The following is a 19,956-nucleotide window of genomic DNA, read 5'->3' as shown; positions in this document are numbered from 1 at the left end:
GAGCTCCTAATACATGGTCTTTGTAGAAAAACAGCCTCTGCAGAAGGAATTAGCTGTTAGTTCCACGTGACAGAAATCTGCTTTCTGTACCTTCAGCTGTTCACATGCATAACACGTTCCATCTTCACAGCAATATTCCTTCCTGAATCAAGGGAAAATGAGAGGAAATGACTAGTGTATAATCACTGCATCTAAAAACATTCAGCTTAGTCTTGTAAACACATAAACTAGTTCTTCATAAACAAATGTCTTAATTTTCTTTAAACGGAATATTTAGATGTCAAAGATAGAGAAGCTGGATATGTCAAACACATATGGTTCCTATTGCATCAGAGCCTTTCTTAATTTTGGTATTCTAATTGAAAAGACATTTCCGAAAGCATGCTAACTTTACAGAAACTAATCTGTCTGTCTCTCTGTCTTGTCTAGGTTTTATTCTCCCATCTGTTGTCATTCTCAAGAAAAATCTTCCACTTTAAATATACAGCAGTGACAGTATTCTTAATGGGCTTCGAATTGCTCTTGATAATTCCAGGATTTGACATGGAAGCACTATTGGGGCAGTCAGTGTTTGGGAACTGGTAGGAGTTTATAGAGTGAGAACTAGGAATAGGCACCAGGGGAGAAATGGGAGAAGGAACTATAATTTATTTGTAAGTTTTTACCTTATTTCTGGATAATTTATAGCACAAGGTGCTCTAAGCTAAGTAACATTTCTAACTGGACACAATTTTTATCCACATCAGAGAAATTGTAGGTCTGCTGTAAAATATAAATGTCATTAAACATCTGATGTGGAGCTGTTGGAGCAGGTCCAGAGAAGGGTCGTGAAGATGACCAGAGAGCTGGAGCACTTCCCCTATGGGGACAGACTGACAGATTTAGGACTCTTCAGCCTGGAGAAGAGAAGGCTCTGAGGAGACCTTATAGCAGCTTTCCAGTATCTGAAGGGCCTATAGGAAAGCTGGGGAGGTATTTTTAATAAGGGCATGCAGTGACAGAACAAAAGGAAATGGCTTTAAAATGGAAGAAGGCAGATTTAGACTAGATACTAGGAAGAAATTCTTTATTGTGATGGTAGAGAGACATTTAAACAGGTTGCCCAGAAGGGTTGTGGATGCCCCCTCCCTGGAAGCATTGGAGGCCAGGCTGGATGGGGCTGTGAGCAACCTGGTCTAGAGGGAGGTGTCCCTGTCTATAGCAGGGGAGTTGGAACCAGGTGATCTTAAAGGTCCTTTCCAACCCAAATCATTCTATGATTCTATGATCTATCTGCCTCAGATAAGGCAGAATTTCAGTTTGGTGTCTGGGAGCATGAGTAGTATGTATTCATTTTTCCTCCTACAAATAATAAGCAGAAAGCTATACAGTTTTTGTCTGAAATAAGTACATTTGAAATAGAAAATACATTTACGTCTCTGGCACTGCTGTTAGGTTTACGTGCACAGACTTTAGCTGCAGGTGCCCTCTCTGCAGGTAGCTGAGCTCTGTGTATTTGCTCACAGGTTGCTTTAGTGGGATGTCTTGTGCAGCTGTTTGCAGTGCAGGGGCTGGGCTCTGCCCAGGTGTACCACTGGCTCTGGGCAGAGGAAGGCCTGAATAAATAAATCTACCTTTTCCAAATATACAGAAGATTTCACAAAAATTACCTTTTTTGTTCTGTTTTTTCCACTGAAGTGCACAATGTAAAGTACACAAGGGTCACAGAGGTCAATTTATTTGTCAAATACTTGGTTCCAAAAAAACATTATGAATCATTTTGGTGTTTTAAGCTCAGGATGCAGGGTAAATTATTCCAAAAATAATGGTAGCCAAATGTCATTCTCTCCAAACGTTTGTGTAATATCTATTTATCTGTGGGCAGATGACTGCTATGTATAATCAGAGGCAGACTTTTGTCAAGTTGAGGCTAAGTAAACACAGCTGAACACAAGCAAGTTGGACTATAACTTTTTTGAGTTTTGCCAGCACTGTTATGACCTTGAAAACAAGCATTTTTACAGAGCAATCTGCTTTCAATATGGGAGAGTTCTTTGTGTTTCAAATTAACGAGTGTTGATTGGGTATTCATTCTGTTTATTTTATTTTATTTTGTCCAAATGAATGAAAAGTCTATATCTGCCCAAAGGAGGGCGTCCTTTCTGCTGCTTAGAAGTGAGGCATGTTTTGTAAGGTAATGCGTCTTGCACGAATCTGTGAGAACAAGAGCAATGGTTAGAGAAGGAGCTGTCAACTCATTTGAAGCTTCTTTGTATCATCAGAGAAATTTTTCTTCTTTTTCCTTCAAACAGAAAAGCATATACTTTTATAAATTATTTGAGCAAGTACAATAACATTTAGGCAGCCGACTTCATACCCCTACATATCTACATACTATTTTCATCATTCTTGGAAAGATAGTATTTCCATTTATAGCTTTTGCCCGTTTTTCTAAAATGTATTCTCCTACTACCTTTTTCCACAATTCCTTTTTTTAATCTGAGATACAGAGAAGGAAAGAATGAAGGGAAGGGAAGGGAAGGGAAGGGAAAGGAAGGGAAGGGAAGGGAAGGGAAGGGAAGGGAAGGGAAGGGAAGGGAAGGGAAGGGAAGGGAAGGGAAGGGAAGGGACCAGTATTCAAAGTGTAGTATAATTTAAGACTTCATTTTAATATGCTAATTTGCTGCTTTTACATTGCCAGCCATTTGAACAGAAAGCATTTTGCTCCCTTGATTATACAGGCTACAGTATTTGGAGTCCTGTGTAAAGAAGCAAAATATAAGAAGTCTTCTCCAAACTTTACATTCAGTGATTACAGTAAATGACTCTCATCCACTGCCAGTATCTCTGCTTTGAGACACTTCTATAGGGATGCTTTTCTTCATGTGAAGTGCTTTGTCTAAGCCAACCTACACATAACTGAGGGGGAGATTGCACATGCCCAACTTTATATGCAGGGGAAACTTTCCAAAGTCCCTATGCCTGTTATCCACAAGTCATATTTCCCAATCTGCCTTTTTCTCTTTTTGACTAGCAATCAAAATGTCAACTTTCTGACAAATCCTTATGGTGACAACTTGATGTCAGTATCCAAGCAAAGCCTCCTATGTCATGTGTTGCTACAGTATGCCTCTGTCTCCACACACCATGTCTTGTCCCACCAGGTTGTCTCGATGAATACTGGCAATGGAATCTCTTCTTGCTTCAGGTTTTTCTTTCCCTATCATTGCACCTAAAGAATAGAGAGCATAAAGTTTGAAATGAGGAAGAAGAGAAAGAAGTCGATAGAAAGGAGGATGATATTGTGTCAAGGAGCTAAACATCCAGTAACTTAACAGTTGAATTGCAATTGTAATCAGCAGGTATCCTTTATGGTAGTGTATGAAAGAATGAGGGTTAACACCCAAAGTAGCTCTCTACCTTTGCTTCTGCATGCATGACTATATGCAATTACAATGTATATATTCATTATGTGCCTAATACGTGTTCATACTTTCCCTGCAATGTCCACCTTTTTCCAAGACCTCAATCTCCACTTGAATGTGAGCTGGTGGTCACGCATCCTCAATTCAGTGGTTGCTCAGGTAACTTTCAGTCATGAAAACACAGCTGTCTTTGCTTGAGCTTATCTAGTTCTTTTACTTTTTCTTTTGCTTGCTCCCGTTCTGGAGTCTTGACGTGTCTTTGCAATTTGCCGACCTAATAAGCTCAGCAGATATGACTAATGTGAAACATACTGTCTTTCAGCATGACTGAGATGGTTGGTGGTAGTCAACTGGGTAGATTTTATGGGCACATGAAATGTGAATCTGTACCCTTAAACAGTGTTTGCTATGAGGACACAGTCTGTTTGCCCAGTGTTGCAGAGTGGGGATGAAAACAGGCATTATGTACATGAGTGTGGTTTGCTGTGTATGTTTTGCAGACCCTTTGCAGGTCTGCATCAGTTTTGCAAACTCTGGTGTATAGACTGTCACTCTACAGGAGAGCTTTGGCTTCCAGTCAAAGTAAGAAGTAAAAACTCTTGCAAAATGAAAGAAAAAGCTTTTATTGTTCTAAAAGTGGAAACAGGAGCACTACTAATAATAGCTGTGAGATAATTAGAGAAGCATATAAATTCACAGAGCTTGAAATCTTTGTGTTGTAGCTGTCTGGCTTGCATGTCTGCCCAGAGTCCTAATCTCATCCTCTGTCAAAAAGCTCAAAGCCTGGAGTTGTGCAGTGTGGTAGGAATCAAAGTATCTCACATTTTTTTCAGTGTAGATACTAAAAAAAATATGAATGTTATTTATGTCTGTAGCCATGGCTTCCTGTTGTATGCTTTTCTTTATAGAAGTGGAAATCCAGCATTTTAACTCTTAAAAGGAAGATGAGCTTGCAAGGCTACTTATACAAATATTTGATTGTGGCATATGCTGCCTGTCCTTTTGAAAGCAGTTGAGCAGATCAGGGAAGACATATGAGCAAGCTACATAAATACGTGTTACTTTGGGATGAAGTTCATTTGTAACTACATGAGCAAAAAATCCATACTGATTTCCGTGTGAGGAATTGTATTCTGTGAATGCAGACATTTTGCATGTCCTTGTGCATATATGTAAGCCCACTTTCCCTCAGTTCCAAAGCCTCACTTGTGAAGTTATTTTTTTTATTTGTGGTAAGAGAACTGTTCATGCATGCTGATAAAATTTCGGAGTTGTTTTTGATCTACAGATCTTTCAGATTACTCACATTTTGCCAAAAGGCTGTTTTTCAAAGCTTGTCACTTGATTTAACCATAAATACCATAAGGCTTTGTCATAAACGTGTATGCGTTTTTTAAGTCCCTGTTACAGCAAATTGTAACAGATGATTCCCTAACAGAAATCTCCTGACTTCTAGGGAAACTTGCATGAGCTAATGTAGAACAAGCACGCAGTGAAAATGACACTATTGCCTTCTGCACCTATCTTACATATTCTTGAAGCATGCTGTCTCTGCATCAGCAACCTGACATTTCTAAACAAACAATATTCACTTGAGTTGGGGAAAACGCATTATGAGGGAATGCTTTTGGCAGCGCTGCCTTTGATGCTGGAGGCTGATAGCTGGCAACAAAATTAGGTTTAGAGAAGACAGTTGGCTTTTAATGCTCTTAGATCATATTCACTATCATGACATGGACTACACTACTCAAGACAATTATTGCCTTTTTAGGAAAAATATATTTAATATTTCCAGATACTACATTTGTCCATTCTAGTGATAATACATAATGCTTCAGTAATTTATTGGTTTATTTGTATAAAGGCATGGATTTTTCTTTTCTCTTGTTATTTACAAGATACGTGTTATCACTGTCACGGTTGTTATCGCTGCTGGTGTTTCCACTGGCCAGCAAAGCTTTTACAGGTGAGCGCTGTTTGCAGTGATCTCGGAGAATCAGCATCTTCTTTCAGACAAACAGTCTGGGCATGCTGCCCAGGGTTCAGATGCTCTCTGTTTGAAAGCAAATGTGCTTAGCTTGAAATCCCATGGTTCATGGTCCTCTACAGCTCAGCCACTGCATTTATGCAAACTGCTCTTCCTGGGATCAACAGCAGAGGGTATGACTGTGCCTGGCTGCTATGCGATGTATCCTACAGCTAGAGGAGCCAAGTGGAACAGCAACAATCTCTGCAGCATGGAGCGAGTTTTACAGAGGCCCACGAATTCATGCAGTCTTTTTGCTATACCAAGAACTGCAGGCAGTATATCAAGGTCAGCATGGGCTGCTAAGTGCTGCCTTCCCCTAGCAGTCCTTGCTGCAATGTAGGTCCATTGACGTGGCCTTGCACTGACAGCTCAGGCAGTGTCCCCACGTGGTGTTGTGCCACACTGGGGTAGGTGAAACACTGATGCTGGCTGCCTCATGCCCTGAATTCTGAGAAGCCTGAACCCAGTCCTACATCGTTATCAGTTGATGATGCTTCCCTGCTGCTGAGAGCTGGTTTCTCAAAAATTGCTGTCTCCAAAAGCAGCAGTGTGTGTTGAATAACAAACCCCTTCACATTCAGACTCTTCAGTTTTGGGAATGGAGCCAACATTCTTGAAGAATGATTTAGTGGCCAATAAACATCTGCAGAGTCTGTAAGACTGTCAGAAGCAGTAACGTTGAAAGTAAAGATCCTATCAGTAGCAATTCCCCTGTCCTGACAAGGCATTCAGTGCAAATATTTGTTCAGTCATCTTTGCTCATATGCCTGTTATCACAGACGGTTTCACATGTTTTGCCAAAAGAGCAATTCCGCCTTCCTCCACAAAGCTGTTCATATCCAAGGCCTTTGCAATGTTAAATGCTGGCCTACTACTGTTTCAGGACCTCCCACACATGCTCCTTTGGAGTGCAGGAGCCTCATCTGTCTTATGCAGACTCTGCTGTGAATGGCTCTTACAACTTTCAATTAGCAAGCATCTGCAGCACTAAAGTTTTGCGGTTCCTTGAGGATTCAAGCACAGTCTTGGTGATTTGTTGTGCTGCACCAATCTCCATGATAGCCAGGGCAGTCTATCAGCTCTTCTAAGAAAAGTGCTCCTGCTGAGTAATTGAAATTGCACTGCACTAAGACTCAAACCATTTGTAAATGCAAGATGATGCTTGGAGAAGAAGGAGCTGTTTCTGCTTCTTCAAAAGCTCTTGGCAAATTGGTACAGCTTCCTGAATAATTCTGGTCACGCAATTCTTCTGCTCCAAGAACCTTCCCCCTTTTGCCTGCTTTGCTGCACTGTCCCAATGAATAGGAGAACTGGAAACACAGCCCTTCTTGAGATACTTCCCAGTTTACTAGAATCTCTGAGGGCCTGTTCAGAAGGTGTCTGGGAATGTTTAGGTTTGGGAAGAAATACTGTAATGGAAATAATAACAGTGTGAGTTGTGGTGGGCAGGAGCACAAATGCCGCAGTAGCTTCACAAGGGAAAAGCAAAGGCAGCAGAACTAGAAACTTAACTAAAAATTTGTATTCAAACAGTAAAATGTTTTTTGTGCAATTGGAGATGAAATTAATCCATGGGAAACTGTTCCCCCTGCAGTTCACTCAGTGCACTTTCTGCTATCTATTCTAAGTAAGGTCAGGGTGTGTGTGACTACTGTTTTCTGTGTAGGTTCCTATAATTCCTCCATGTGCAAAATAAAGGGGCTTCCATCATATCTCCAACTAGAGGAGGAAAGAGAGACTTTACTGACTAACGTGAGATAGCCCAGTTTGGAAAGGGCATCAAATCCTAGCTTGGATCCTCACCAGGTGCTCATTGCCCCTTCTATACTGGTAAAGCCAAAAGTGAATGCAGCTGAGCTTCTCTGAGGAGAAGGTAATTAATGATGTGCTGTTCAGCACTCTGACACATTCCATCTGGTCCTTGACAAAACTGAATGAAGTTGTTTTCATCACGTCTGTAGGATCTCACAGATGGGAACTGTGGCACTGCACCACTCTGATATTGGCTTACTTTTGAATACCTAAGACATCATGGATTCTCATGTATTCATGTCTCTTCATGCGCTCAAAGCATAGCTCATGTTCACCCTATTTGCACCTGCAAGTGCTCAGCACTGCTGAAGATGAAGACCCAGGCTTGGGTCAGAATCCAGAGACTGACAAGATATGTGAACATATATGAAAAGGCTTGTTGGAACAGCTTTTCTGGCCCCACACATAACCTTGTGGCACAAGCTGAGGGGCTGTCAGTTGTCATCACGATTTGCTGGGTGGTGGTAAGACTGACGATCTGCTTGTGTTCCCTCCTGCAATGGTCTTGCAGCAGCTGCACAGTAATGCTGAGGTTGTGGGGGAAAGGTCTTACCTCCCATCCTGGTTCTGGCCCCAGGCAGGTCCGTTCTGCATCTCTGGGGAGGTGGCAAACACAGCAAGTGCCACGTGCAGCTGTACCGTTATATCTCACAGTATGCTTGGTGGGAAGGCAGACTGCCTGGAATTCTCATCTTTATTCCCACATGGTATAGAAGCAGGTACAGATACAGATGTGTATCTGAGTATCTGAATATTTCCTTATAGACATAAATATATATTTTTAAAATTTCATGTGCAGTCCATTGATCTGTAGAATCTTTTGTGCAACATTTGTCTGGAGTTACTATGAACCCCTTTCACAGCCTACAACCGACCTTCCGTTTGTTTGACTGTTGGACACATATATGTGCCTATGTACCTCGTTACAAAATACTTGAATTTCTGTAGCTGTGATCACACGGTGGACTTGGTTTGAGCTGGAACTTTGGTACCTGGGTTTTAGTATTTGGTTGGACATCAGTGTTGTGTGCATCCCACTGCGGACACACAATACCCCATGCTTTGGCTGGAAGTAGCTGGGCTGAAAAAGATCATACTTATCTGTTTCTGTCTTACAGGCAAGTGAAAGAAACAGTGAATTTCCTCTAACTTACAGACTTAACCTTTCTTCACTCAGTACTGCTGGCTAAACACATTCTGGAAATCAGTTCTGGCATTCCTGTAGAAGTTCTTCCACTTGCCTGAAAATACAGCACCTTGTAATTTAAATTGCCTTTGTGCAGTCCATGCCGTGTCTGAGCCTGCTTGGCAGCCCGGGGGGCAGGAGAGGAGCTGGCTCCTGGAGTCGTATCAAGCAGAGCTGTGGGAGACGGGGGACGCATTTCTCTGAATTGTGCAGGAGACTTCTGAAAATATCCTCTGTGCATGCATTTATATCATAACCTCACACTGCATATGTAGGGTCTGCTCCCAAACCCACAGCCAACTAGCATAACAAAATCAGATTTTACTGCTGTAGTGTCAGCCTAGGGTTGAAATATGGCTTTGAAACCCTCCCTTTCACCCCGCATTTTTAATGAAAAACAATCGGGCTGGAGTGTAATAGTGCTTACCCTGGCTGCATTTGACTTTAGCTTTTTACTTTTAAAGCCTTATTTTAGGCTTTAAGAGCTTCCAATTAAACTTTTTAGATCCAGAGTAAAAGCTTGAACGTGCCTGCCTGCACAACACTGAAATTCCTGGGTGGGAAAAGGATATTTTTCTATTAAAATTAAAAAAAAAAAAGAATACTGTGTTTCATTTTCTCCCTCCATACTCCTTTCTCTTCTTTTTCATAGCAAATTCTCATCTGCCATTTTCTTACTTCCTTTTTTAACATCTCCCATAGCCATTCCTTTATTTCTTTTTTCCCCCTTCCCTTTCTCCTCTTTCCTTTATTTCACCCTCCCCCTTCTCTGCTGCCTAACCTGTTTCTTGATGTTAACCCACAATGGTTTGCAGTAGGAGGGCTGAATACTTCATCCTTCCAGTCAGCATAGCACATGCTGTAAATCCCTTTCCAAATAACACCAAAAAAAAGAAACCTAAGTCAGATATTTGTTTATCCATTATGAAATGCACACAGGAGACTATCACCAGGGTATTCAACAACATTACACGATTAATTACATGCCAACTCAATGAGGAAAGATTTGATTCAGTCAGCTTTGCAGCAAACCTGAAAAGAACATAATACTATATAACCTTTAGTTCGTTAACAATTCGCTTCTAATGCCACAAGGCACTGACTCCTATTATAAGCTCTACTAAAGCCTGGCTGAAAAAACAAATCTCACACAGTGCCCTGAATCTCAGCAAAGAGAACACACTGTCAGTAGCCATGGGAAATACAGAGCTGTCCATGACAGCCTGAACAATGAATTGATTTACACCAGGTTTGTATCCAGTTTGCTAACTAATAAATTCTTACATGCAGGTGCATAGCCCAAGACTGTAAGACCATTTGGACCAAGCCTTCTATTATGTGGTGCTTTCTGTGCACTTATTAATGTAAATGTTAATGTAGATCTGCAAACTTAATTCTATTTTATGGTTTATAAAATACACCTATCCCAGTCTCTGTGGGCATGTACACTCATTTCATAAAGATCACATGTATTAAAATGTAACTAGATGCCTACTCCCTCTTCAGCAGTCTCCAGACTGCACAAGGAAAAGTCTTCAGCTTCCTAGGTACTCAGGAAAAAAAACTTGAGCAAACCAGTCCCTTGGTGTTCAATCTTAGATCTGATGTTCTGGCACAAGAAGAAAATTTCAGAGAAGGCTTTCCCTGAAACACTTTGGTCTGGGGCATGATGGCAAAGGGAGATTTCCAACACTGGCAAGAACCAACCTATGGGTCTTAATAGAAGAAGTCAGACCAGGGCTAGGGGTGTTCCTGAAAGACCCCTGGAGAACATAGAAAAGTACATAACAGTCGCTGTGAACATAACTTCACAGAATCATAGAATCATAGAATCATAGATATGGGTTGGAAGGGACCCCAAAGACCATCTAGATCCAGCACCTCTGCCATGGGCAGGATTCCCACCCAGCAGCTCAGGCTGCCAAGGGCTCCATGCAACCCAGCCTTGAATGCTTCCAGGGATCAGACATCCACAGCTTCTCTGGGCAACCTGTGCCAGTGCCTCATCACCTTCTGTTGTCACAGTGCATCTTGCTTATCTGAAAGGATGATGACTGATGTGGTCAGGCATTATATTTGGTGTGTGAAGCCAAAAAAGTGAGGTGTCGTGATCGTGGGGGTGACCATTACAGGCTGCTCCAGAACCTCCTCCTGGAAGAAGGCACTAGCAGTTGTGAATGAAAACTTTGCTGAAAAGGAAATTTCTCTAGAGCCTAGGCCTAGAGCTTACCCAATAAAAGGGCATGGTAATAAATCCTTGTCATGGTAATAAATCCTTGTTACTTTTCCCTCCTTTGCACTGCTGAGCAATCTGTACTAAGCCAGTTTCCCTCTCAGAGGTGAAAGAATGCTAGTGATACTGTGTGATCCATGGTTTACTTTGGGATCTTTTTGGAGAAAAGGAGCTGGATCAATGTAGAAGAGTAGGGGAGTATTAGCTCCAGTTGACCCAATTTTATTCTTGGAAAAACAGAGATCTGAAAGTCATATATGCCCTGAAATTGTGGTTTGGAAAATACTAGATACTCAAGGGACAGTGTGTGTGTGTTTTGTGTGTGACCTACAGAAATACCTCATCTCACCACTAATTTACTCACACATGTAAACTTCATTTTCCATTCAGCTGCCCCATTTATTTCCTGTTCCTCCTCTTTTTCTTCCTCTTGCTTGTTTTGAAAATGCTGGTCAACACATGTTAAGCAAGAGTCTCCAAAACCAACAAAAGAAAGTTCAGGAAAGGCAGAGAGAGAAACAGCTGAATAACACTGCCAACTTTAAAATGAAGATAAGTTATACAGGACCTTTTATTGAACCAACAAATATTTTATAGTATTCACCATTTGGGGCCAGCAGTTCTTTTTTTTCCCCCCGTTTTGAGCTAGAGTAGGTGGTGTGTAATTCATGAGGAATCTGAACATGTTCAAGTAGCTTCAAGTAATATCACAGCCATGTGGAACCAGCTTACAGCATCTTGATTTCCATGTCCATTTTTTTTCCACTGTACAATATTCAGTGCCCTTTTCTCTCTGTCTCATTCTCTCATTCACACATTCTTTCCCCTTTTGCTTTCCAGCCGTCTTTGCTTTGTCAGTGTTACCTGATAACACAAAGCAGGGTTTGTGCCAGTTGTTGCAGTTTGGCTTGAACAGTGTAGAAGTAACACCAAGTGTGGGAGCAACATGGATGCTTCTTGGTCCTATGTAAGCAGTCAGTCTTTCCTTCGCTATTCCCTGCAGGGCCTTTGGCTGAAGTCATTTCATTACCACACACATGCAGTGTTCTTAGATCAAAATTCCTATTTCAAAGGGATAAAATGTAATTGAAATTAGCATTAGTTAGCACACCCCTAATGGCATCCAAGTATATGAAAGTTATGAGTCTGGACGCAGAGAACTGTGAGGGTCTGAATTGTTCTAAAATAGTTGAATGTGCTGCAACACCACGTAGCCAGGGAGCTTTTTTATGTACTAAATTGGAGTACACCCGTGCTGCAGCATTTATACCCTGGGTTTCTTCTCTAATACTGGAAATGGTGTTTAAAAGGGCACTGTGTACGTATTTATATATATATGTATCTTCTGGTTAATTATTTGAATATCACTTTGACAACAGTCAAATGTAGTGGCAGTGCTCTGAAGGAAAGTGGATTACAGTTCAGTTTGTGGATACATTGCTTTCAAGAACACTGGGTTTTATTTGCTTTGGGTGAGCCTTTCTGATAGCAGAAGAACAAAAGATAATGTTTTAACTATAGGAGAAAACCTGGAAAAGTCTGCTCTGAAATGCTTTTGACATAAATGGTCAAAGCATTGCCTAGCCATGTTGTCTTTGGACTTCTGAGACTCATTTCCATCTCTGCTAAAATGGGACTGCAAGCAACCTTGCAAGAGAGCTGTCAGGATCAGCCAGTGAATATTTATGAAGAAATTTCATGGTGAAAAAGAAATATAAATGTATGCTACTTGTATTATTAATAATTATGTGAGTCCTGAAAAATGCCATACTGTATCACAAAGCTGGTATTGTCCAGTGTCTACACTCTTGGCACTGAGTGCTATGGTAAACTGTATACTGAAAACTTATACTACTGGAAAGGTATACAAGATTCCATTTGTGAATGATTTATAGTGACTTCCTACTATAAACAAGAGGGAACAAATATCCTACATCGCTGGTTTCTTTGGGTGGATGGTGAGAGAAGAATGAGACATTCCTGGCCAGGCAAAAGCTGATTCTCTGGATGCTTGCAATGGGAGCAAAATGAAGCACCAGTAAGGGAGATCATTTATGACAGTCTCCACTCCAATTATATGTGATTGCATTTCCATTTTCACAGTGCTTTAAACTTTCCAATTGTAGAGCAGGTAACAAATTTATTTAAGCAAATGCAGGACTTCTAACAAAAATAAGACTTTTCTAGTGTTTAATGTTAAGGATCTCAAGATCTGCTGAGAGCCTACCAACATCCTTTCCCACATTGCTTTCTGAGACAGAACAAATTACTCTTATCATTAGCTAATAGATCTGGCTTTCCCTTAATCAATACGTGATTGAGCACAACTGTAGTTTGTTTAGGAAGCACTCTGGATTAAAGATTTTCACAGTGATTGGGGAAGGCAGCTATGGTGCATCTTTTCAACCCTGTATAATAGAACAAACACTTTATATACCTGGAATGCTGTTCTTCGGTTACGTTCATTCACTAGTCTCACCATTCTTCTTATACAGTTAAAATAGACTGCAATAGTTTTGCATGTATGTAAAGTGTCAAAGTTGTATTTGTCAAAAGCTTAAGTTAGTAACTGAAATAGAGCAGACAGGTTGCAAAAGATGAAGACTAAGCTAATGGGCAAGATTCACATAATTTTTTTAAATTCAGTAAGATTTTTTCTTCTACCTTCCCTCTCTTGTCAGTAAAAGCCAGACATTTCCAGACTACAGTTCTGCTAGGCTAAGCTAAGCCTTCTTTATCAGTTTGGTCACTATGGCTTGACCTTCAAGATCTCAAGGAAGACCTGGAAGCGTGGGCAAAGCTCCTTCCCCTCAGAAGGCAAAGGAACAGGGGACCAACGTTTCTTGCAGAACTCGTTGTTTGCCTTTCTTACAATGATTCTTCTCATCCAAAGATGGTGATCATACTAATTTCCTTCACTAAGGTCTATTCAGACAGATGTGAGCTCTTTGGATGCAGTGGCAGTGCAAAGAAGATATGCTGTCATGGGTTTGGTATAGCAGAAATATATTTTTGGCAAGAAAAAGTGCATTGAAATGATGGATTGTCGGACTTCTTTGTACTAACATGCTTTTACAGCAGCTATTAGCAAGAGCTTTGCAAATTATCAATTATGTTTTTATTGTAACCCAGTTTCATATTTCTCTGACATAAATTATTTGTTTTAAAAATATAAAATCTGAATGGAATAAAAAAAGATCTCCAGTAAAATTAATGAATGGACAACTCTTTGGTCCTGTGTTGTGTTTTTTAGCTTTACTGCTGCTTTTTTATACCTTGGGCAAGTTGCTTTCTTTTAGAGCTGGCTAAACACCACTAAAAAATATTTGCAAATACTCCTTCAAATAAATGCTGGAATTGGAATGTGTGTCACCATTCACACCTACTTTCCTCAGAAGTTTGTACAAGCAATTTTTTTGTTCATAGGAAATATTTTCCAACAGCAAAAGAAACTGACAGATGCATGAGAGAGGTGTATTTATATCCAGGTTTGCTCTGGCAGCAGTGTTCTGTTACTTGCCATTTCCATTTCTATACCTACTGACCTATTCAGTCCTAAAGCTCTTTAACACTGTCTCTATTTAAAAAAAAAAAACAACAGCAAGCGCTAAATGAAGCAGGGCTGAAAAATGGTTTGTAGCCCAGTACATTATGAAGAAGGAAACTTTTGGTGTCATTCAGTACATTTCAGCAAATCACAGATATGCATGTACTTTTATCCTCGGTTTCTCTTTTCTGCCTAGATTGAACTCCCCCCCCATGCAATGATGTAGGAGGTCAAGAGACACTGACTTAAGATATGCTTAAGATATGTTTTGGGACAATATATAAACCCAGGACTCATTCATTTGTAGACATTTATAAAGCTGTTTTGCAAAAGCATGAAGTTTTGTTAAATCAAACAGCTTGGCAAACATCTGACCAGTGAAATTACAGATGGTCTGCCTGCATTTTTTCTGGTGAGCCTGTGGTCTTTGCTGCTCACCTGCAAGCACTAGGGAATGTGGCTGTGCCAAGGTGTTGGGTGTGTTGGCTGCAAGAGCAGACTGGCCACCCTTTGGTGGTGGGTAAAGCCACTTGTAAGCATGGTGCTAGCAAGGGATGCAGTGTGCTTTGGGACCTATTCACCTGGAAGTTCTGTTTAAAGAAAAGATCAGCTTTTAATTAATAATCTGGTTGAAATCTAGCTGTAGGGTATACTACCAGTTGGGAATCTTGCTTCATTACTTTACAAGATTTAGGACTTATTTTGGTCATGTAGCCACTAGAGCTCATGCAGAAACACTTTTGTTTGACTCATTCTCCATAGGTATTGCGGTTAGGCATCAGCTTCTCATTCCCCTATAATGTGTTTCTGTGTTAGGATAGGAAGCCCACTGACTAACACATACAGATTTCTGCCTGGCAAATATTTCTGGCTTCTCTGCAATGCGAAGACTTAATGAATGAACAAATGTGACCCTTGATGGGAAAGTGTAGCTTACTCCTGTGATGCAATTTCACCTCTGAAGGCTGTTAGCCACGTGTGCTTGTTCCTTGTGTCCTGCTCAGCCTGCCTTTGGGACTGAGGTGCAGCCTAGGCAGGAGTCGCCTTTAAAACACACACATCATCTGTGTATGGGTGAAAGTCCTATTTTTAGTGCATACAAGAAGGCATTCACTAAAGGGAAATGAAACTGGGTTTTATTTTTAGTTTTTGTAATTCCTTATGTCCTTGGGATTTATGTACGGAAAAACTCCATCACCCAGCAAAATGTAGGTGAACCTCCAGGATCAGCATTATTCTCACTATTGCCAATAAAACTTAAACACAGGGCCACTCCAGGGTGCACTGGGCAGAGTTTGGCACTGGTCTTGTCAGGGTGGTGCTGGAGAGGCTCAGCAAACTCTGCCTCAGCACACCCTGTTCTTACACAGTTGTGGCACAGGAGCCTCTCCATGGCTGAAATTTCTCCACAGTGGGTTTTTTTGATTTATGTCTGCTTCAAGCTCAGAATGGATTTCTCCAGAGAGACACTTGAGTGAAGTTGACCCTTCATATGTGTCCAAACAAAGGGTTTTTTTTTTGTGTCAATTTTGGAATTAGTCTGGAGTCATTTTTCTATGTGCCAATTTCATGAATTTGTTTGTTTAAAAACTGCGGAAAGAAAATAGATGTAATTTTTTTTAAATTATTTTTCAGAAACTCTGGAGAATGGACCAAATAAGTGTGAAAGGTGAGTAAGGGAATGTGCTATTTCCCCATATGCTTATTTTTACAGCTTTCCTGACATTGCGTAGCCACTGTGTAGAATCATAGAATCATGGAATGGTTTGGGTTGGAAGAGACCTTTAAGATCATCCAGTTCCAACCCCCTGCTATAGGCAGGGACACCTCCCTCTAGACCAGGTTGCTCAAAGCCTCATCCAGCCTGGCCTCCAATGCTTCCAGTGAGGGGGCATCCATAAACCCTCTGGGCAACCTGTTCCAGTGTCTCACCACTCTTCCACCATCTCTTCCTAATATCTAGTCTAAATCTGCCTTATTCCAGTTTAAAGCCATTTCCCCTTGTCATGTCATTACATGCCCCTATAAAAAGTCCTTCTCCAGCTTTCCTGTAGGCTCCTTTCAGCTACTGGAAGGCTGCTATGTAAGCTATGTATGTAACTGTTTGTTATTGCTTGAATCTAGCGCAGTTAACAGAAAAGGAACCAGCAAAGACGAAACATACTGGAAGGAGATCAACGCAGCCATGGCCCTAACAAACCTCGCCCAAGGGAAGGACAAACTGCAGGGAACTACCAGCTGCATCATCCAGAAATCCTCACATATATCAGAAGTAAAGACTGTTAAAGTGCCATTAGTCCAGCAGTTTTAAAGAGATGAGTTCCTTTTTTCTTGTCAAGCGGACGTTTTCCTCACAGGATTGGTTTTCAGCAAAATCAGATTCGCAGATATGAGGCAGATGTGGAAAGTAGGTCCCCTTTTACAGTACAGTCAGTTTGAAAAACAGTGTTCCTACAGATTCTGACGTTTTCATTGTATTAAATGAAATGTTTGATTGCTTCTTTGAAAGGCATGTAAATTATAAAAAAACCTGTTTTTATCAAAACATTAACTTATTTTATGTTAATCAAAGTGCGCATAAGGTGTTTGCATTGCTATTACAGTAAGTGCCTTGCTTTCAAAAAATAAGCTATAACGTGGGCATAGTACAACAGTATTATGCCTCAAAATGACAATGCCATAATGCTTAAACTTTGTGTATTATTCCAAGTGGGCTTAAGCAGCCTAGGGCTAAACACATTACTGCTGGAGGCCCTGGAGAATTGTGCATAATAGACTTGACCGAATTGACAAGTCTTAATAAAATTGTTACATCATTTTTTCTCTTTTTTAATCAACAGTGTTATAAAAATTGTACAGTATGTTTTGTCAAAGTGACAATGAGATTGTTATGCATGTTTCTTACCTGTATATGCAGTATATTAAAAAACCAAAATCATTCCTTTGAAAAGTGCAATACTCTAGAACACACACATTTAGGAAATAAGTTAATTGTTCAGATTATTTTGAACTTACACATATGCTCCCAGACATGTTGCTTGTTCAAGATTTCTAGTTGAGAAGGTTCTAGCCAGACTAGCTGTAAAGTCCATTTTCTATTGTTCTAAAGCTTTGCTAGTGACTTACGGAAGTTTTTATATAAGTAAACAAAATGGAACTCTTCTTGTACAAAACTGAATCTGTAGTGCCATTTATTATTTACAGTGGAGCTCAAAACTGTTTCCATGGTGAAAATTATTACTTCAATGTGTTTTAAATGTTTTTTATTTTATAGGTACTGCATAGATGAGGACAGTTGATTGACAGTTCACATTTTAGTGAGAAAAAGCTGTAGTATAAACTATCAAAGCCCACAGTAGTAACACAAATGGGACTTGAAACATTGAAAAATCCCATCATTTGATGTCGGAGGGTTTTAAATAGATACTAAAATGTATTAAATGTCACATTCTATACTTGACTGCTGTTGAGCATAATAACTAGCATAAAGCCCAGTTTATTTTAAGGGTTTTCTAGGGTGTACAAGTTATTCTTAAATCATATAACAATAGTCTAATGAGGTTTACAGTGCTTGAATGGAATGTACATGAAAGCAATTTACAGTGGCAAAGCCAAATACGATTTATACTGAATCAGTTACAGAAAACTGGAAAAGAGCTGATTGTTGCTAGGAATTGGATTTTTTTCTTCCTGTGGTTATCCTGTCAGGTTTTTTCCTATTTATCCCTCACCCCTTTCCTCTTTCATGAGCCATCAGTGAACAAGATAAGGCTTCAGTCCTGCTTCCACTGAGTTTAATGGCCAAATTCCCACTTCACTGGAAGCAGTACTGTGCTAATGATTAAACTTACTTGCAAGTATAGGCTGTTCCAGTTGCACTAAAATAGTCAAGACACATTGCAAATATCAGCCTTGGTGCGACTTCTTAGGAAACTTCTTGATGTAACATAACATGTTGTTGGGTTTATTTAGTGTACAATGAAAATGATTTGATATGAGAATATTTTGTACATATATATTTTTACTTTGTTTTCTAAATTGCTGATTTGCATTGACTTAAAGTGCCAAGCAAGAAATGTATGTTGTCATGACTGTATGAACAGTTGAAGTATATGTTTCACTGACTTGCATCATTATGTGTCTAAGATTCCGTGACATTAATTTTTTATACTTTACTGGATTTTGACATAATAATGTGAGTTTATAACTAATAGCAGAGAGTTAATACTTCACTTTTGTTCATACTATTATAAGTTATTCTGGTATTAAATATTTTGTGAAAATAAATCGATGATTTTGACAAACTTTTCTGTTAGGAATATTCACAGTGTTTTTGTCTGCATAAATGACAACAACATTTGTCATGTAAAAATGGTACCTTTGGTGACTTCTCTGGAGCAAAAGTGGAGAAGACAAGCCATACTATAAACAACTTGTTCGTGGTTCTTTCTTTAAAATGATCAAAGCACAAAGAATAATCTGTAATACACATCAAGTGGATTTAAATTTAAGAAATACTTGGCATAATTTCTTGTTACCATTTCCTTTAATTTATTTTTTTTCTACTGCTGCTTTAGAGTTTTCTGAAAACACAAATTCTAATGAATTATTTGTGTGTCTTTTTTTTAAATAACAAGAATCACAATCAGTGCTGAGCCAACAGCTAATGAAGACTCAATAATTATTTATGATATTGGAAAAACAAACATTATTACTATAGCTCTTCTTTGTTTCAACATATGTAACCATTTTAGTAAAATAAATAACTGCAAACAACATCTTGCTGGTTTGAATTAAATATTCATTTATCTCTCCTTAGTCATTTGCATTTCTGGTTTCCTTTTACAGGCAGGATTGCTCTATAATGGGATATAAGCATGAGACAGGCAAAGATAAACAGGAATGTCTCATACAACAGCTACAGTCACTAAGCTATAGTTCTCACTTTGTGGCCTCACGGTGAAGCAGCTCCATCAAGCAGAATGAGAGCAAGCCACAGGCCAACATACAGAGTATTCTGAAGTCATCTGATTATTTGGTGTCTTGGATTTAAGTTCTAACTTGGGGTTTCTGTGAAGGACAGTACCTGGATTTGGATGCCCACATGTAGAGTGCATAAAGTAACCATTGCACTGTTGGGTTAGAAGATGTGGAAGAGTTAATAGCGCCTCTGTACTGTGCAAAGAATGGTTTTGAGTTAGGTACAGATAAGGCACATGTGGGCTTAAACCTGTTTCTTCATCATCCCTTCATTAAGCTAATTTTTCAGAACATGCCCTGGTGCTTTATCCACCTGAACTATCCACCAGTATAGATACACAACACCAAGCATGAGATGCTACTACAGAAAGCAGTCTTAATTTTAAAAATGGGTGGGATTACTGATAATTGTGAGCAGCCAGAAGTCACCAGTGCTTCACACCATATTCACAAATTCCCCATTCAAAATGGCAGCTCTGGCAAAGCAAGGATCCTAGTGCTGACAAGAAGCAAGTTGCAGCAGCAGAGATTTTGCTGCCCCAGGTGCCCACTTGCTCTGTAGAAGGGAAGAGTACAGTCATCTCCTAGCACAGCCACCTTTCTCACATATATCACTATTTTTTCTGCTGTGAAATCTCAAACATTTTGCAATAAAGTCTCTCAACTCAAGTCTCCCTTTCACTCAGTCCTTAGTGTGACTATGCTTTCCTAAAACTTGGCCTCCTACTTGAAGGAGAAGGGAGCCTGGACTGAGGATGTCAGACT

The 19,956-nt window shown here is 39.9% G+C and overlaps 1 protein-coding gene across 1 annotated transcript in view; it reads left to right on the top strand.

The window, feature by feature from the left end:
- Positions 1–18,784, top strand: part of MKX (mohawk homeobox) — a 42,273-nt gene extending 23,489 nt beyond the window's left edge. Inside the window, exons 5-6 of the mRNA XM_042888815.1 lie at positions 15,847–15,880; positions 16,336–18,784. Of these exons, the coding sequence (XP_042744749.1) occupies positions 15,847–15,880; positions 16,336–16,522 (221 nt within the window). The 3' untranslated portion in view covers positions 16,523–18,784. The remainder of the gene's footprint in view (positions 1–15,846; positions 15,881–16,335) is intronic.
- The last annotated feature ends 1,172 nt before the right edge of the window (positions 18,785–19,956 follow it).

This window comes from Lagopus leucura, unplaced genomic scaffold (genome assembly GCF_019238085.1).
Source record: "Lagopus leucura isolate 7727_CA_CO unplaced genomic scaffold, USGS_WTPT01 Super-Scaffold_100157, whole genome shotgun sequence".
Classification (NCBI taxonomy): Eukaryota; Metazoa; Chordata; class Aves; order Galliformes; family Phasianidae; genus Lagopus; species Lagopus leucura.
This window is presented reverse-complemented; position numbering and strand designations above follow the sequence as displayed.